The sequence below is a fragment of the Arachis ipaensis genome, chromosome B09, assembly GCF_000816755.2.
Source record: "Arachis ipaensis cultivar K30076 chromosome B09, Araip1.1, whole genome shotgun sequence".
Taxonomy (NCBI): Eukaryota; Viridiplantae; Streptophyta; class Magnoliopsida; order Fabales; family Fabaceae; genus Arachis; species Arachis ipaensis.
In genome coordinates, this window is record NC_029793.2 from 6,179,073 (window position 1) to 6,196,903 (window position 17,831).

General features: G+C 32.1%; 4 protein-coding genes across 5 annotated transcripts in view; 3 read left to right on the forward strand and 1 right to left on the reverse strand.

Annotated features, from left to right (window-relative positions):
* The window catches only part of LOC107617019 (putative F-box/FBD/LRR-repeat protein At1g78840), an 83,024-nt gene that overhangs the window by 23,317 nt on the left and 41,876 nt on the right, over nt 1-17,831 (forward strand). The gene's annotated exons all lie outside the window — the stretch shown is intronic.
* Nucleotides 1-17,831, forward strand: part of LOC107617024 (putative F-box/FBD/LRR-repeat protein At4g00315) — a 62,332-nt gene that overhangs the window by 19,752 nt on the left and 24,749 nt on the right. The gene's annotated exons all lie outside the window — the stretch shown is intronic.
* The window catches only part of LOC107617023 (F-box/FBD/LRR-repeat protein At1g78750), a 99,614-nt gene that overhangs the window by 7,283 nt on the left and 74,500 nt on the right, over nt 1-17,831 (forward strand). The window lies entirely within an intron of this gene.
* Nucleotides 7,668-17,831, reverse strand: part of LOC107614735 (allene oxide cyclase, chloroplastic) — an 11,512-nt gene continuing 1,348 nt past the window's right edge. Inside the window, exons 2-5 of the mRNA XM_021110420.1 lie at nt 13,169-13,293; nt 12,614-13,075; nt 8,209-8,272; nt 7,668-7,819 (exon numbers count right to left, since the gene is read on the reverse strand). Of these exons, the coding sequence (XP_020966079.1) occupies nt 12,668-13,075; nt 13,169-13,293 (533 nt within the window). The 3' untranslated portion in view covers nt 7,668-7,819; nt 8,209-8,272; nt 12,614-12,667. The remainder of the gene's footprint in view (nt 7,820-8,208; nt 8,273-12,613; nt 13,076-13,168; nt 13,294-17,831) is intronic.

The window sequence follows — 17,831 nt, forward strand, 5'->3', positions numbered from 1 at the left end:
TGGTATATTTTATTAAGTCAAATATTTTTAAAACAATAAAAATATAATTACAAATTTAAAACAAGGTTAGAGACTCAATTAAAAATATAATATAAGTATGTATGCTTATATTTACAGTTTTTTAAACTAGGCAACAATTTTCTTCAGGAGAAAAAATAATTTTACTAGAAACTTGTATTCCTTTTACAGCAAAAATAATATGTAGTTCATAAAAGAATATAGTTTTACATAAATTTAATATTACATGAAGTATAAATTATAATTTTAGTACCTGAAAATATATAAGGATTGAACTCCGTAAATTGGTTTATTCGGTGGATCTTTGATTGTGTTTTGTTATGACTCACATTTGATCTATAGATTTATATTTTGAATGGATGATTTGTTCTATACTCAGAAATTTAAACATATATTTTAGGGCAATTTACGCATCTAAATTGTTTGACCCTCAATATTACGCAAATACATTGTTTCCAAATTTAATACGCAAATGCATTGTTTCACTATTTTATGTAAACCGCTACTGGCAGTAGCGGTTTTACAGATGTACATAAACCGCTACAACCAGCCGCGGTTTATGTGTGTGAGTGTAAACCGCTGCTGCCAGCAGCGGTTTACGTGCGTGTGTATGTGAGTGTAAACCGCTACTGCCTGATTGCAAAAAATATATACTCCATTTTCTTTCTCTCAATTTTTTTGTAACTTAATTTAGCATAAACAAACATTTTTTCTAGTCAACGTAAACCGCTAGAGGAACACAGAAACCGCTAAATTAAGTTACAAAAAAATTGAGAGAAAGAAAACGGAGTATATATTTTTTGCAATCATATGATTTATATGGATAAAAAATGAAGTCATTTTTAAAGAAAAAGTGTATGCTTTAGTGAATTCATGAGTTTTAGAAGGGATGAAGATAAAAAAAAATTTAGTCTTAGTTTATATATTTTAGTACTCTGTGAGTACTCACTCTTTGATTTGCTATTTAATCTCATTTTAATAATAAATACAAATAAAAAATTTATTACATGCATATTTATATTTTTTAAATTATATTGTGAAATGATAAATTAAATTTTTTATTTATAATATTATTTAAATAGTATACACACATATACACGTAAACCGCTACTGGCAGTAGCGGTTTACACTCACACACACATGCACGTAAACCGCTACTGGCAGCAGCGGTTTACACTCACACACTCACACACATAAACCGCTACTGCCAGTAGCGGTTTACATAAAATAGTGAAACAATGCATTTACGTATTAAATTTGGAAACAATGTATTTGTGTAATATTGAGGGTCAAACAATTTAAATGCGTAAATTGCCCTATATTTTAAGAGGAAATATTTACTTATTTAGTGTGGTCTTAAAGTTATATTTGAGTCTCAAAATTTTTTTTAAATTTTTAATTGTTTCAAGTTAGTTTCTAAATTTTTCAATTGATTTTGTGACGGAAACCACTACAGAGACTAATGTGATTAAAATTTAAAAATTTTAAAAATTAAATTAAGACAATTAAAATTTCAAAGACTAAATTGAAGCTCGAGCATAATTTTAGAGATCAAAATGAGTATTTTCTCTATATTTTAACCTTTTATTGAAGCAGTTTTTTTTCCCAACCTGTATATAATATTATTATAAATTGTGTTATCCTGCAAAGGGAACTTAACACAGAGATGAATCGTAGAGACCATGGCACCGAACCTATTTAGGAAAGGTCTTCCAAGTATCAAATTGTAAGGACTAAAACAGTCAACCACTAAGTATTGAATGTCTGAAGTTTTTGACGAAGGAAACTCACCGAGTGTGGTTTGTAACCACACAGAGCCCATAACCGGGAATCTCTCACCTCAAAAACCTACCAGGTCTCCAGTAGAAGGTTGGAGGATGTTGCTGCTCAATTTCATCTTCTGGAATGTGGAGTAAAAGAGGACATCGGCATTGCTCTCGGGATCCAGTAAAACCTTTTTGACGAGGAGATCACCGAGCTGTAGGAAAATTACGATCGGATCGTCTAGATTTGTTACATTCGTGTTGTGGTCGGCTGTCTAGAATGTTATCTGAGAAAATTATGGAAGTGTCTGCTTTTGAGTTTGGTCGGATTCTATGGAAAGCATAGTTTGGTACGATCGCTTTCTTGTCGAGCTTGTGGCTCCTCCACCTGCAAAACCTCCTGAAATACGGCTAATAATACATCTTGGTTGGTTGGGATGGTTTGTTTTCGGTCGATCTTTATCTCAGCCATTCTGTGTTGCCGAGCTTTGGTCACCGGAGGGAGGTGTTCGTCACTGTATGTGGCCGCTGATATACTTGTCGAGGTGACCTTGTCGAGCTAACCGCTCCAGAAGGTTTTTGGCAATGACACACTCGTCAGTAGTGTGTCCATGCTTTTGGTGAAAAGAACAGTATTTCGATCTGTTTGCGCCTGTTCAATCTGGGTAGCTGTCGGCGTTTCTCGGCGGTTTGATTAACTTTGAATTTAAGATCTCTTTGATGATGTCGTCGCGTTTCGTATTGAACTGAGTGTAAGAGTCATATCGCGGAGTTGGTTTGAAGTTCTTCTTATTGTCTCGAGTTTTGTCATCATCTCTGTATTGTGGTTTCTCTGTTTTCCGAGCTTGTCAGAGTTCTTCGATGTCAATCTAACCTTTCGCCTTTTCACGGAACTCGGCCATAATTTTGGGCTTGGCCACAGCAATGGTCTCCTGAAACTTTTCTGGTCGGAGTCCACTTTTTATTGCATGCAACTCCACCTCGGGGTGGAGGTCGGGTATACTCATGGCTATCTTTGTGAAGCGCGTCATGTAGTCTCTGAGGCTCTCATGCTGGCCTTGCTTGATTGTGTTCAGGTAGTCGGAGTCATATAGGTATATGGCTGATCCAGCAAAGCGCTCCTCAAAGGGTTTTGATAGGTCTCGAAAGCGAGAAATAGAACCTGCAGGCAAAGAACAAAATCAATCAAGTGCAGGACCGTCTAAGTAAGATGGAAAACAACGACATAAAACTTTATTAGATGCACCGTTTACTATCATTATGGAGGTGAACTTTTTGATGTATTTCTTTGGATCGCCTACCCATCATAGGGGGTTAGTGTGGTCGGCAGAGTGAACCTCCTGGGTAACACGAAGTTCATCACCTCGGCTATGAACGGCCCAGGGGAGCTTTCTAGGTTGTCATCCTCGTCATCTGGCCGAGCTTCCTCATTATGCTCAGGCTGTTCTTCTTCATGCCGAGCAATCTCAGAAACATGTGTTGGCCCTGACTGATGCTTGACTTCTTCTGTCCGTTCTAGCCGATCATTGTTGTTTTCAATTCGGATGTTATTCAAATTAGTAATTTGATTTGCCATTTATTGGTTCTCTTCGGCCATGCGCTGGTTAGCTTGCCATATCTCGGTCACCATCTGAAGGTGTTCAGATGGTGTGGGTGCAATGGGAGTTGTTCAGCCATGACTCAAGCGAGAACGTCGAGGCCGATTATATATGGAAGCTAAGGGATTATATTCTCGGTCCCACGGTGCGCGCCAATTGTTATTGTATGGATACCTGAAGGGAGAGCTCGGTCCTTGGGAGTCGACGCCGAGTTGTTATCTTCGATGCCAACCTTTGAGCTTCGTGGAAGTCCAAGCTTTACTCCGAGGGGATGTCTAATTATGCAAAGCGTGAGCAAGGAACAAGGGGTGTACCTGCAAAGGCACTCCGAAGCTTAAGTCAGTATTTAGAATTCAAATGTGTCCATAAGATAGAATACCATACCTTTATAAATGAATTAAGGTCGGTTACATTTCTGTTGGTCTTCGAAATTGAAGAGCAATGATGAGGCTTTTATGAATCATTTCGTTATATTGGGCATTTCAGGATATAAGACGCTGGGTCTGGTTGTAACGTAAATTGTCGATTAGCAACGTTGATTTGTCGATTAATAACTGTAACACCGATTAATGGCTTTAACGTCGATTAATAACGTAACGCCGAATTATGATGCGTTCTGTCGAGTTATGACTCTTAATACCGAGTTATGACTTGATATTTGTAACGGCCGGATCAATAATTAATTTAGTTGCTAAATTTTTATGTGCCTATATATAGTATTTTTATATTTTATAAGTCTTGTTATTTTTGTTTAGGTATTGATTTTAATGCTCACATTCTGTTTCCTAAATAGAAATATATAAAAATAGTTTCTTTTATATTTTCTTTTCATCATCTAACTTACATTTGTATAATATGATATCACACTCTAACTAAAATTAAGAGAATCCAGGATTTGATGCATAGCATTTTTTCTAACAATGAACATAACCTAAATTGTTTTTTGAAATTTCATTTTGTTCATATGGCAATCCTTATCCTTTTTAATGCTATAATTGTTGTTGTATTTGGATAATAAAGCTGACAAAATAACCATTTTAATATTTAAGTGAGCTAAAATTTATATTTAAACATGTCTTTTTTATGAGAAAAACTAAAATATTGATTCAGATTGTATTTGCAAAAAGGGCAGATTTAAGGATGGCTCATAGGGTGTATAGATTGTCATCATTGATGGGATAAGATGTCCTCATTGGTGGGTGGAATGCTCTTTGTAGCTGATTTATACATTCATACTGCATGGCATCTTGCAAGTTGCAACTGCAGTTAGTGTGAGTACCTGCAACATGCTCCTTGAGTAGGTGTTCTTTCTCTTTATTCGAATCTTAGTATTTATTTGATCTATATTGTTAGGATAAATAAATATGCATTGCAGCTATTCTGTTTGTGCTTAGTAGAATTATCTCACATGCTAGCTGATCTTCTTTTTAAGCATTTTTTATTTAGGGCTTCAATTCAGTTTTCATGTTGTTTGGTTGATAGTTAAAATAAAGATAACTATGTGCAATTAAAATATGGTGTTTGTTATAGTACGATAATAAATTCATACGTACCGATATAATAAAAACGTGGACAAATAATAAAACGCTACGTGGATTACATTATCTCCGTCAGCATTTATTTTTTAAAAAATATATATATATCATATCAATACTTTTACTAAAATATCCTTATAATTTAGTAAAAATAAAAAATATATTTTTATTTAATTTTATAAAAAGACTTAAATATCCTTTTTATATTGGACAAAAACTATTCATTTAAATTAATCAAAATTTTAAATTTAACTAACTTTAAATTTAAAACAACATCTAATTGATTATTTATGTACAATCAATCATGCTTATACTCTTCGATAAATCCTAATTTCATATGTTCATTCATACAAAAAAACACATCTAAAGAACAAAAAATATTCAAAAAAACGGTTCTAGTGTTCTTCATCTTTCGTTATCGCCTACTCGCGTGCGGGCAACCGGTTTTCCTTCTTGTTTCTTGTTTTGTTTTCCATAATGTACACTTAGATCAGAACTGCACTTGGATTGTTTGTTTGATGTACAACATTATGGCAACATCTCTTTTAGCTTCGTGTCTTCTATTCTTGTATTGTTCTTTTTCCATCAAACTGCAGTTCAAACACTCCTGCTTAGTGTTGCCACCTTTGAAATTTGCTACTAATTAAATGTAAAGTTACAATTTTGGGGTCAGGGTGGGACATCTATGAGAAATCAAGCTTTTTTCTTAAAATTTCTTTTAACCAATATCTTCAACATGTTTGAGTAAATAGACCATGATTATTGAAAAATTCTGGAAGAATTTGGATTGGGATTAGAATTAGGGATTGTCCAATCCACCTGACCAAAAAAAAAAAAACACACTCCTACCTGCCTGGTAATAATTATATCAGCACTGAGAATTATTTAAAGACATAATGAGTCAAGCTATGATTATTTATCTTTTAAAACACACCTACCATTTAATTCTGCAATTTTTTTAATTCTATTGTTGGGTTGGTGACAAAATAAGGTAGATCATGCACTTATGACAAAGTATTATATATCTTTCCCTTATAGATTGGACCATGTTGTGATGAGAATTGAGAATCAATGGCAACAATAAGCTCAAGAGAGTTATACATCAGATCAGAACACAGAGGAACAAAAAAGCTTACTATAAAGCAGCCTATTATTGTTGTTGGTGTTACTACTCCTCAGTCTTCACTAGTGTCATTGATTCACTGTCATTTATTATAGAACAGACTATTATTAATTAATGATTCATCAAATGTTGGTTTTTGACTGTTGTAAATGGTCTCAGATCAGATGCAGTACACTTACTATGTTTCATTGGTACAACCATTTTGTTTGATCTACCCTATAAAAGAAAACATTACAGATTGTACCAATCCTGTGTATTGGAATCATGTGCTACTCTGCCTAAAATTTTTTTACCAAATTTTAAAATATTCTACTATTCATGTTAGTTGACATATTTTACATCTATATATCTCGGAAGAAGGGTGCATTTTTTTGTTGGAGAGAAAATACTCTTGCTTTACCCAACAATAGAGTAAAATTTCAGATAAAATAATACATTTTTTAGTGAATGAATTTTATCTTAAACATGTTATTCTAGCATATGAGCAGTTGAGCACAATGCAGCTTATGGTGCATGATGATAATAATGCAAATTGCAAAATAAATATCAACAGCATATGGAACTTTTTCTTTTTAATATTGTATTACTAGAGGTGAAATCCTTTATCATGAACCAAATTGTGTGTTGAACACAACTATGGCCATTTACAAAACGTCAATGACGTTTTGTGTTTCTTCAATTAAAATAATATTTTTCTAACAAAACGTCAGCGACGTTTTGTGTTTTAATAATTAAAATAATATTTTTTTTATTACAAAACGTCAGTGACGTTTTGTTCTTTGATGATTAAAAAAAATTTTTTATTACAAAACGTTAGTAACGTTTTGTGCTACTACCACAACCCTGTAGAACACCAAAATCATCAAATATTTTTGTATTTCACATTAAAATTATCCATATATAAAAATTTTAGCCCAGCATATGAGCCATAATTTATCAAGATAAACAGAAGCTTGATATTTTTAATTTTTGGTCCCAAGATAGAATTATATTGGCCCAGCTCTTTTCCCTTTGTTTTGGTCTAAAGCCTATCTATTTTTTCAAATGTGAAAATATGTGCATTTCCAATGTTGCATCAATTTCTTAAATGGGGTCCTAATTGGACATCTTTACAAAATGTGACATAAAAAAAAAAACCTGATATCATGACTATTATTGGAAACTTTCATGTCACAGGTTGTTTTATCCATCAGCATGCACAACCCAGTTGCTAGTCCACTAAGAATGTCATCACTACAATTCCATCCAAATAATCTAATTTTATTTATTTATTTGTGTCAATACCCAAATAAGCTACCCATGATTTAACAATTACATAAAGTAAACCTTATTTGTGGTCAACTCTTCATAGCTTTATGATAATAAACAAAAGATAAACTCAACAGTGTCACATAACAATTATCAACATCACATGGAAGAACTTTCAATATAAAATTTTCTCAAGAAAATATTAACTAAAAACAAAAGCAATTCTGATCAATTTCTTATTAAAAAGAGTTCCAAATGATCAAGCTTTTCATACATAACAACCATCCACCAACTACATACTAAGTCCATGTTTGGACGCCATTATTTTGTTAAAAAAAGATCTTTTTTAATAAACAAAAGATAAACTCAACAGTGTCACATAACAATTATCAACATCACATGGAAGAACTTTCAATATAAAATTTTCTCAACAAAATATTAACTAAAAACAAAAGCAATTCTGATCAATTTCTTATTAAAAAGAGTTCCAAATGATCAAGCTTTTCATACATAACAACCATCCACCAACTACATACTAAGTGCATGTTTGGGCGCCATTATTTTGTTAAAAAAAAATCTTTTTTAATGAAAAAAGATCTTTTTTTATTTTTTAACGTGTTTGGCAAATTTCTAGTAGTAAAAGTAAAAGTACTAGTAAAATAAAAAAAAAATTTTTTTGAGAAGCTGTAATTTACATCTTTTTTTAAAAGATCTTTTTTCTTTAAAAAAAGATGTTTTTCATGTAATAAATAAATAAAAAAGTACTTTTATATTATTATATCCAAACATAATTGATTGATAAAAATACTTTTTTACATGAGATATCCAAATATAAAATTACTTTTACTTCTTTATAAGATATTTTAGAAAAAGATAACTCAAAAAATAGATATTTTCTTAAAAGCTCACCCAAACAAACAAGCCCTTAAACCATTATTAAATCTACCACTATAAAAAAAACATCATAGCCGCCCCACTTATTATTCATAGGAAAAGTATAGGTGAACAATAATCCTAGTAAACAATATGAACAATGGGATTACAAATGTAAATTACTCATAAATTTAATTAATGATGTAATTAATTTAATTATAATAATAATCATCTTTCAAAATTTAAAATATCAGATTTTTGAAATAGAAAACTGTAACACGTTTCATATCCTCATACCATATCTCCTCTCTCTTGTGGTGGTCCTTCCCAACAAAGAAGGCTCACTTCCCAACCCACCCACAACCCACGCTGCCCCCTGTGCCAACGTCCGACACCACCGCCATCACTATCGGCGACCACCGTCGCCAACCCCTCTCTCTTCCCTCTCTTCTCTTTTTCTTCCCTCTTTCTCCATTTCTCCTCAATCCCTTGTACGTTACCCCTGGTCTCTGTGCAAAGTCCAACCCCACACGAGAAACCCCAATGCAACCCAGCAGCGGCTGAGCTCTGTGCCGCTGCAACACCGCCTCTGCTACCCCTCTCTTTCCATTCTTCCCCTTTCACCAACGCAGGTTCCATGCTTCCTCCTACTTGTGTTATTTCGTTTATTTATTTTAACTAATTTTTAATTCTGCTTTTAGTGTTTAGATTAGGCTTAGATTAATGGATTGATACTTTTTGGATTTCAAAATGTTTGATGGCTGATTTTTCTGGATTAATTGCTGCTTAAAATGAGTTTAAAATCCCTGTTTACATATTGTGCACACCATATGCTCGATGAAATGCCTGAGTGAAACTTTTTGTTTAATTCTTATGTTTGGCCAGTATTTGTCTTAAATTTTGTTATCTTTAGGCATTATAATTCAAAATTGTGTAATGTTATGCTATTTTTAATGATGTTTAGATTGAGTTTTGACATGGCACTTGATTATTAGTTTTGTTTAAACACCAAATTGGTTTAAAATTTTAAATTTAGTCATTTGATTAGTGTAATTTAAGAAATGCATATCATGTTTAGTTAAGAGAATTGAATGAAACTACCAATTCAGGTATGTTTTAAACATTCCACATGGTTGCCATTAGATTATTTTAAATTCTCATCCTTATACTTCAATGACATGCATGCACAAACAAATTTGGTCACAACTCACTTTACAGATGGAAATATATGCTCTAAGTGGAGATGCTGTTCAATTTGGATGCTCGCTAAATGTGTTTTTTCTGTTTTTGCATTCTTTTTTATTTTTTCACGCTATATAATATTGCTAGAAAATATATGTACAGTTGTGCATAAGATAGAATATAATACTCAAAGGTCCCAAAATTTCAATTAGCAAATCCATAATACATACAACACTAATTACTACTATAAGAAAAATAAATTAATTAATAAACAAATAAGGAGAAGAAGAAATAAGAGAGGATTGACAAGGAAGGAATTGAAGAAACGAAAATGGAGAATGAGAATGTATCATTCATATCCAAGAAGAAATAATGAGCTTTTTGACTTTTCAAAGCATAGAAATGGACTTGGTTTTAGATTGTGTAGTTGTGATTCAGATGTAGCAGATCCATGCATACTCTATTCAAATACTTAATATAAGCCTAACTAATTAGGTGAGATTTTTTATGAGTACACTTTTCATTGTTATTATTTCTTGTAAGTTATGTATAGTAATAAATTTTTAATGATATTTTTGGAAAAAGTATTAATAAAATCTTTTTAGTTGAAACTTGTTTAATAGTACGGTATCTAATTAGTTTGTGTATGTTTGATTGTAAGTCATAGAATGTACGGACATTACTGGAAGTGATGACACGGATCTTGTTGATGAGGTTTGGTCTCTAGTATATTGCTGTTTTTTTGTGAACTGCATATTTGAATCGACCATTAATCATCATGTTCATCGAATGATGTATGTTTTAACTGATTTACAGTTACCGGATCATAGTTGCCTTGTCGAAGACGAAATACCAAGAGTTGGGATGCGGTTTGAGCATTTGAAGCTGGCTTAGGATTTTTATGCAACATATGCAAAGAAAGTCAGTTTCGATTCAATAGCGTAGCGGATGGTTATTTGGTACCTAGATGGTTATTTTGTAATAGCCTTGGTGTGGTGTGTATAATTAGTTACAATTATTTTAAACTAGATATTCTATTTAATAGGATAGCGGATGTTTATTTCTATTGTTACCCAGATGGTTATTTTGAATAGTTTGGGTGTAGTGTGTGATTCGTTAAAAGTATTATAAACTGGATGTTCGATTTAATAGGAAAGCGAATGGTTATTTCTTTTGTTACCCAGATGGTTATTTCGAATAATCTGGGTGTAGTGTGTGTGATCAGTTGCAAGTATTTTAATATAGATGTTCGATTCAATAGGATAGCGGATGATTATTTTTACTGGTACCCAAATGGTTATTCGTAATAGTCTTGGTGTAGAGTATGTGGTCAGTTACAAGTAATAAAGGTTGGATGTTCGATTCTATAGGCTATCAGATGGTTATCTCTATTGTCACCCAAATGGTTATTTAAAAGAGTCTTGGTGTAGTGTATAAATAGTAACAAATAGTAGAGGCTGGATGTTCGATTCCATATGATAGCGGATGGTTATTTTTGTTGGTACTAGATGGTTATTCTTAACTAATAACTTTTACGCTTCGCTAATATCTTGAAACAGAATCAAAGTAGTTAGAGAACTAAAAATGTTATTCACCATGAAAATTTATCATTTCTGTTGTAACAAAATTTCACCACGAAAATACGTAAACAATGTGAAAAAGGTATTTGTGGTCTTAAGACTAAGGTCCAATTTGGGTTAATAACTTAAATAAGCTCTTTTGAAAAAAGAGCTTAAAATAAAAGGACTTTTATTAATAGCAACTTATAAATAAGTTATTTTGTGTTGATTTTTAGTTATAAAAGTACTTATTTTAAAGTTGTAGTGTTGGGATAAATAACTGAAAAAATACAATTTTTTTACACAAGAGAATGAATATTAAAATTCTAATTCATAATAATCTTGATGGCAATGCAAAAGAAATTATTGTATAGTTAGTACTTGTTATTTTATTGTGCATGATATGGTAGGTGAAAATAAAAAAATAAATATGAAATGTGTGTTAATGTATATTTTGTTGTTGTTTTTTAGTTTTTTTATTGTGACTTTTCATAATTTAAAAGTAAAAAAAAAAAGTAGCTTCTTCTACTTCCCAAATGGGCTCTAGGTACATCTATTGCTTTCTCTTATTCCGGTTCTTCCTCACAGGTTCATCAATAGTCCGCTCGCATTATTTAGAAAAGAAAATTTCACACACATAAAAAATATTATTTCTATATAACTATGTATTATTCTTAAAATTTTAACACGAGTCTTTACAACATCCATGATCGAAAATAATAAAGTCTTAAATATGTAGACATCAAACATTATGCAACTATAGTATTTACAACCAATTTAACTCATATCTAGTTAAGCCACCACTAAAAGCCATCTCTTTTTTGCATCCATCGTTTCTTACAAAATTAAACATCCGTAATTCATAGAAATTAAAAGTCAATCACATGAACCAGAAACATATAAAGAAAAGAATTCTAAGATATGAAACCCAAACTCCATCAAATTTCATATCGTTCGCTTTAATCCAAGCATCCATGAACCATATGATGTTACTATCTTTGCTGTAATTTCAAAAAAAAATATGAAAATCAACCGCAGAACACCCACAGTCGTACACAATATGAGTACACAGGCAGAACATAACATGAAAATTACGGTGAACATCTATGCAACCCATAACATGAAGGAACGACTATCGGCAACTGATCTTTAATAGCGGCATGCAAACACACCCCACGGTTGATTTGGTGTTGCCCAAGAAAGACTCCAAGCGGTGCGAACATACAGTGATTTCAACCTCCGGAGATGGCCGTTAACAGACAACGTGGGTGGCGGCTGGCCGACTTCCACACGACGCCGACTTGGGGATTCGCCTGCTGTTGCTCTTCTTCACAACGGAGGCCTCCCCCAAGGGATGGTCGGTTCGGCGATGGCAGAATGGACGACGGGAAGGAGCAGAGAAGAAGCACTGGATATGGGTTGGTCCGAGTTTCTCAATGCCGTTTCAAATGGGGTAGGGGAAGGGTACTAGTTCCTGAATGGAGTTTGAATTGAGGGGAAGGGAAAAAGTTTTTACCGGCTGGTCAAAAAGGGGGGGGGAGTGGGTGGGAATGTGGGATGATTACGATGTTAATAATTAAGAGGATTAAAATTAGGATTTTGGAAAGGGGGTGTATAAGGTAAACTGTGTTAGTAAGCTAATTGGGCTAGTTTTTAGGGCCCATTGTTCATATTGTTCAACAAATTCATTGTCCCCCTAGCATTCCCCTTATTCATAACTATAGCCAGCCACAACATCAAAAAAATAAGAATAAGAGCCTAAAGTTTATCAGTCAGTAAAACGAGGAACTGTAGCATGTGGCTCAAGATTCTTAGCAGCATCAGAGGCCTGAACAGAAGGGTTAGGCTCAACAGTTTCAACAATAAGCTCCTTTGGAAAATCCTTAATACCCTTAAGATAGAAATTAAAGTGTACAAAGATCTTAAAAGGGTACACAATTTGATGAAGCTTGACTTGGCCTGAAACACCTTCAAAGATTCCAGAACCACCTGTGACAGCAAGGTATGTGTCTTCATAGGTCAAGTATGGACCCTGAACAGCAATGTGTCCATAGTCACCAAGGTAGAAACTGTATATTGCTTCATAACGATCACCACCTTTCTCTGCTTTGTTTTGGATCAAAATGCAGATACCTGCTGTTATGCCTATGCGCTTTTGAAGGTCTCCAGTGTACAACTGCATAATAATATAATTGAAAAGATTATAATATAAATAATCATATGATGATGTTTGATCACTAACATAATTCAATCATAAAAAATAAATTACCTTGTTGGTGAAGGGTACAAGATCACCAAGGGAATTCACAGTTTTCTGGTTCAATCTACGCGGTGTTTTGAGGATCCGGAACCTTCTTTTCTGCAGAAGTGTGGGAAAGACTAATAGTCTATTACCTGTTCACAAGTTTCAAAAGAACTTTTAAGGTGATCAAATGTTCTCCGGTTATTACCTACCCACAAGCGGCTCTGCTATGCGTGAAGACCGACGGAGAGGGAGCGTGGCTCCGAGGAAGGGAGAGGATGAAGATAGCCTGCTGCTGTTTGGGTAGGAGTTTAGGGGTGAGGTTGTTTCTTATTAGAAGGATGGTATACAAAATGATGATGAACAATTTTTAAGATATGTTCTTCTTTTTGGTATGAAGAGGGTAGGAAAGATTAGATTAGGGTTTATGAGAAATAAAATAATCTCTTAGTGTATATGAATAATAAAATGTATTTTAATTTTAATTTTTAAATTGATTCATATTTAAAATTATAAAACTAAAGCTAATTGAATTTTGATTAAATTAAACTATTAAAGAAATTGGGTAATTTTTGTCCAATATAAAAAAGAATATTTAAATTTTTTTATAAAATTAAATAAAAAATATTTTTTATTTTTATTAAAGAATAAGGATGATTTAGTAAAAGCATTAATATCATCTATATTTAAAACCAAAAAAATTAATTATTGACGTGGAAAACATAATCCACATGTAATGTTTTAATTTGTCCATAATTTTATCGTATCGATACGTATGAATTTATGATCGTACCGAAGCAAACACCTTAAAATATTTGACAATTAGGATCACAGATAAAATGTTTTTTTTCTTAAATAAAATACTCAAAATTATCCAACACAACTATTTCTCCATACAAATAATTGTATCATTTCACCATGTTTCCTTCCATTCATCCTGTTCTATTCCATTTCATTCCCCTACTTCCTATCGATTTAAACATAGCTTATATAAGCTTTTACATGTAAATATACAATACCTTTTAAGAATCTATAGTCACCAGGCACCATTCTCTCTATCTTTTCTATGTTCTACATAATTGGATTAAGCTATGAAAATTTGTGTGTTTTGCAAGAACTGTGTTGATAGAAAAGTGAGGGATGTTGCTTTGGCTTACCCATTGTCCTTGCTTTTGAATTGTAGGCAGTGCTTTCATAGCAACGCTAAGGAAATTGACTTCATTAAGGTATTTCTGTTCCTAAACTTGATCTTCAATAAATTGATTGCTAGGGACTTATTTAAAACAATGAAGCGGGCTTGGGATTATTAATTGGAAGGGATTTCTTACTAAAATTTATTTAGTACTATGTTGTTTGTTACAAAGTTCGGAGCCTTGTTGTGTAGTTGGCTATTTCATATGTGGTATGTCTTTTAAACTCCTATTAAGTCCTTAGCTAAAGTTTTTGAATTGTGATCCCTTTATTTATGCATGTTTCGGTTGATCTATTCAACAAATGAGTATAAAAGTCTCTCGGTGGTTTTGCAATGAGAATTACTTCATGATGTGATAAGTTACTGCAATAGGCACTTAGCGCATGTGTATTTAGTACGTAATAATACAGATTTCTGTATTTTACTAATTTTCTATTTGTTAATGAAGTTTATCTAAAAGTAATAATACTGATTTCAATTTCTCAAACATTCATTTCATCTACAAGAATTGAATACACGAGTTCAAGCATTCAGGCTTCTATTTTGTTTAGATTCATTAATAAATAATTAAAGACAATGACTAATAGAATAATATATCAGTGCTAATAATACATAGGGTCTAAGTTTGTGATATGACTTAAAGTTTCTTTTATATAAACCTTAAGTCTTTTAGCAGTTGAGTATGCGGAGGGTGTGGATCTAACTTGCTTTGTGTCTTAGGCTTTCTCAGTGGTAGAGAGTAAAACCAACCATTTCTCCATTTGAACTGCAGCTATAGAAAACATTATTGAGAGTTAGTAGGCTGCGTGTACATAGTAGTTAGTGACTATCAAATGAGGTCTAATCATTTAATAGAGGAAAAACTTTAATTATGGCCATAAGAACTACCATACCATCATGTTGAAAAAGTTACTTGCTACCTCTGCCTTTGTCACGTTATTTTAAGACTCGGTGCTTGAAGCAAATCATGAGAAACTATACAATTTATTATCTACAGTTTTTCAGGAAGCCATACCTTTTGATGCAATGTAATGGTTTTAAAAGCTTTGAGAATAATATTCTGTTTTTGAATTAGTGTTGTTTAACTTGCGGTTAAGTGGCTTTGTAGATGTGTTAGCAAATTTAGAGCAAAGAGCCTTATGCCCAAAAAAGGGAGCAAAGACGACAATATATTTAAAGGTTACTCACATAGAATTCTTCAACTAAATTCCATGCTTTTGTAGCTTTTATCGAGCAAAATTTGGCAATTAATTTTACTTTTCTTCTTATTTTGTCTAGAAATTATTTTCTAAAATGTTAGACGGAGTGTAGTTCTTTCTCAAGTCACAAACACTATTTACCAGTTTAGCTGGTGACCATCTACAAATTAAAGACTCGATAATGGATGTTGAGTTATAAGAGAAAAGTGAATCTCAGCTACCATGTACTTCAGTTTCAACCAAACATAGTGGAAAAGAAAATAATGTGGATATGATGTCTCCTTCACATAATTACATCCAGTGGGATCAATTTCTGGTGCGGAAAATGGCAGGAAAATAAGTCTATCTTCTTTTTTTTTTCCAATATCCAAACACATTTAGTAGAAATAAATATAGTAGTTATTTGTAGATTAATAAGGGGCATACATATGAACAAACGTCTAACTCAAAATAATTTTTTTTAATGTAATTATTAGTTTTTATTTTGGGTCTGTTATATATATCAATTAATGGGAAAAGATCAACCATAGAATGCCACAGATTATGGTATACAGAAAATAGATGATAACAAAATGAAGAAAGTAAAACGTGTTGTAGCAATAGTAAAGGCAAAAATTTTAGCAAATGAGAAAGATGACCAAATTCAAGAACTAGCTTTTTCTTTGTTAGAAAAGCAGGCAATCTCTTAGCACATAAGGTAGTTTCTTATGTTCCTCATTATGGAAGTGTTTATTTACTTTTGGTTTTTTGAAAAAGTTTTGTGCTCTTTGATGTTATTACTTTAAAAGTGTTTTGAGTTTTATTGCTTCATTGTACCAAGTAGTATAATTATTGATCTGAAGTTGAATCATTCCAATTCATTCCAACATATTTTTTTATAGTTTTTTAGGTAGTTTTGTCAATAATCCTATAGCATATGTTATTGGACCTACTATAAAAGTAATAGAAACTAGAAAGTTGAGGACATCTCTTTTATTTTTTATTTCTATGAACGGGGCTACAGATAATCCATGAGAAAATAGCTAGTTTGGTCCCTGAAATTATACTTGAGCCTCAATTTAGTCCTTGAAGTTTTAATTGCCTCAATTTAGTCCCTAAACATTTCAATTGACTCTGTGACGGAAACCACCGCAAAGACTAACGTGATTAAAATTTGAAAAGTTTAAAGACTAAATCCATGAGAAAATAGTTAGTTTGGTCCCTGAAATTATACTTGAGCCTCAATTTAGTCCTTGAAGTTTTAATTGCCTCAATTTAGTCCCTAAACATTTCAATTGACTCTGTGACGGAAACCACCGCAGAGACTAACGTGATTAAAATTTGAAAAATTTAAAGACTAAATTGAGACAATTGAAATTTCAAGGACTAAATTGAGGCTCGAGTGTAACTTCAGAGACCAAACTGAATATTTTCTCGATAACCCATGTATGTACATACCAAAATTAATGGATTACTTTCATAATTTAATTTTAAATCAATTTCAATTAAGCAACAAATCATGTAGCTTCTATCGAGATGCTGATAAATTATGTTGTGTGTGAAAGCCATAGTTTTATATATGGAATGAATAAATTCTCCATGTTGGTGCCATTTTAAATTTTTCTTCTATTATCTTTACTAATTATTACAATATTTACGGAAGAAGCTGCATGATGTTATATTTTTTTTATTATCTAAAGTTGTCTTTTTCTTTTATAATTGTTATTTAATGGTAGTCTCTATGATTATTTTAAATTGGTTTTTTATGCTTTGGAGTGTCAACGTCTATAGTATAGTTCTTTATTTTTTTGAGAAATTTAGTTTTAATCATTATAAGTAGTTTGCTGTTAATATTTTTAATGTATTTTGTAAAGTACTTCATTCACAACTAGAGAAAGTAAATCAAGTAAATTGTTATCGGTATCTCTTGTTAAGTTGTTATGCTAATTTTAAAGAGTTATCCATTTGTTATCCAAATTTAAATTTGAATTATGCAACTGACTTTTTTAAAGGAAAAACAATTGTGTATTTTATAAGTGAAAGTTATTTTGAAAGTAGTTGCTATCATTACAAACAATAAATTAAATATTTTAATTTTATTCAAAATTTTAGTGAAAGAAGACATACTACAATGCAATATATTAAGTGATTAATTTTTTTATTCTTGCTATGTACACATATTTTATAATAAATATTGTTTTGCCATGAGTATTTTTTTAACAATTATACACGTATTTTCTTTTTTTGGTTAATTAAAAAATAATTTAGATATGTGATTAATTAATAACGACTATATTTTTATATGCGTGTCAAAAATATT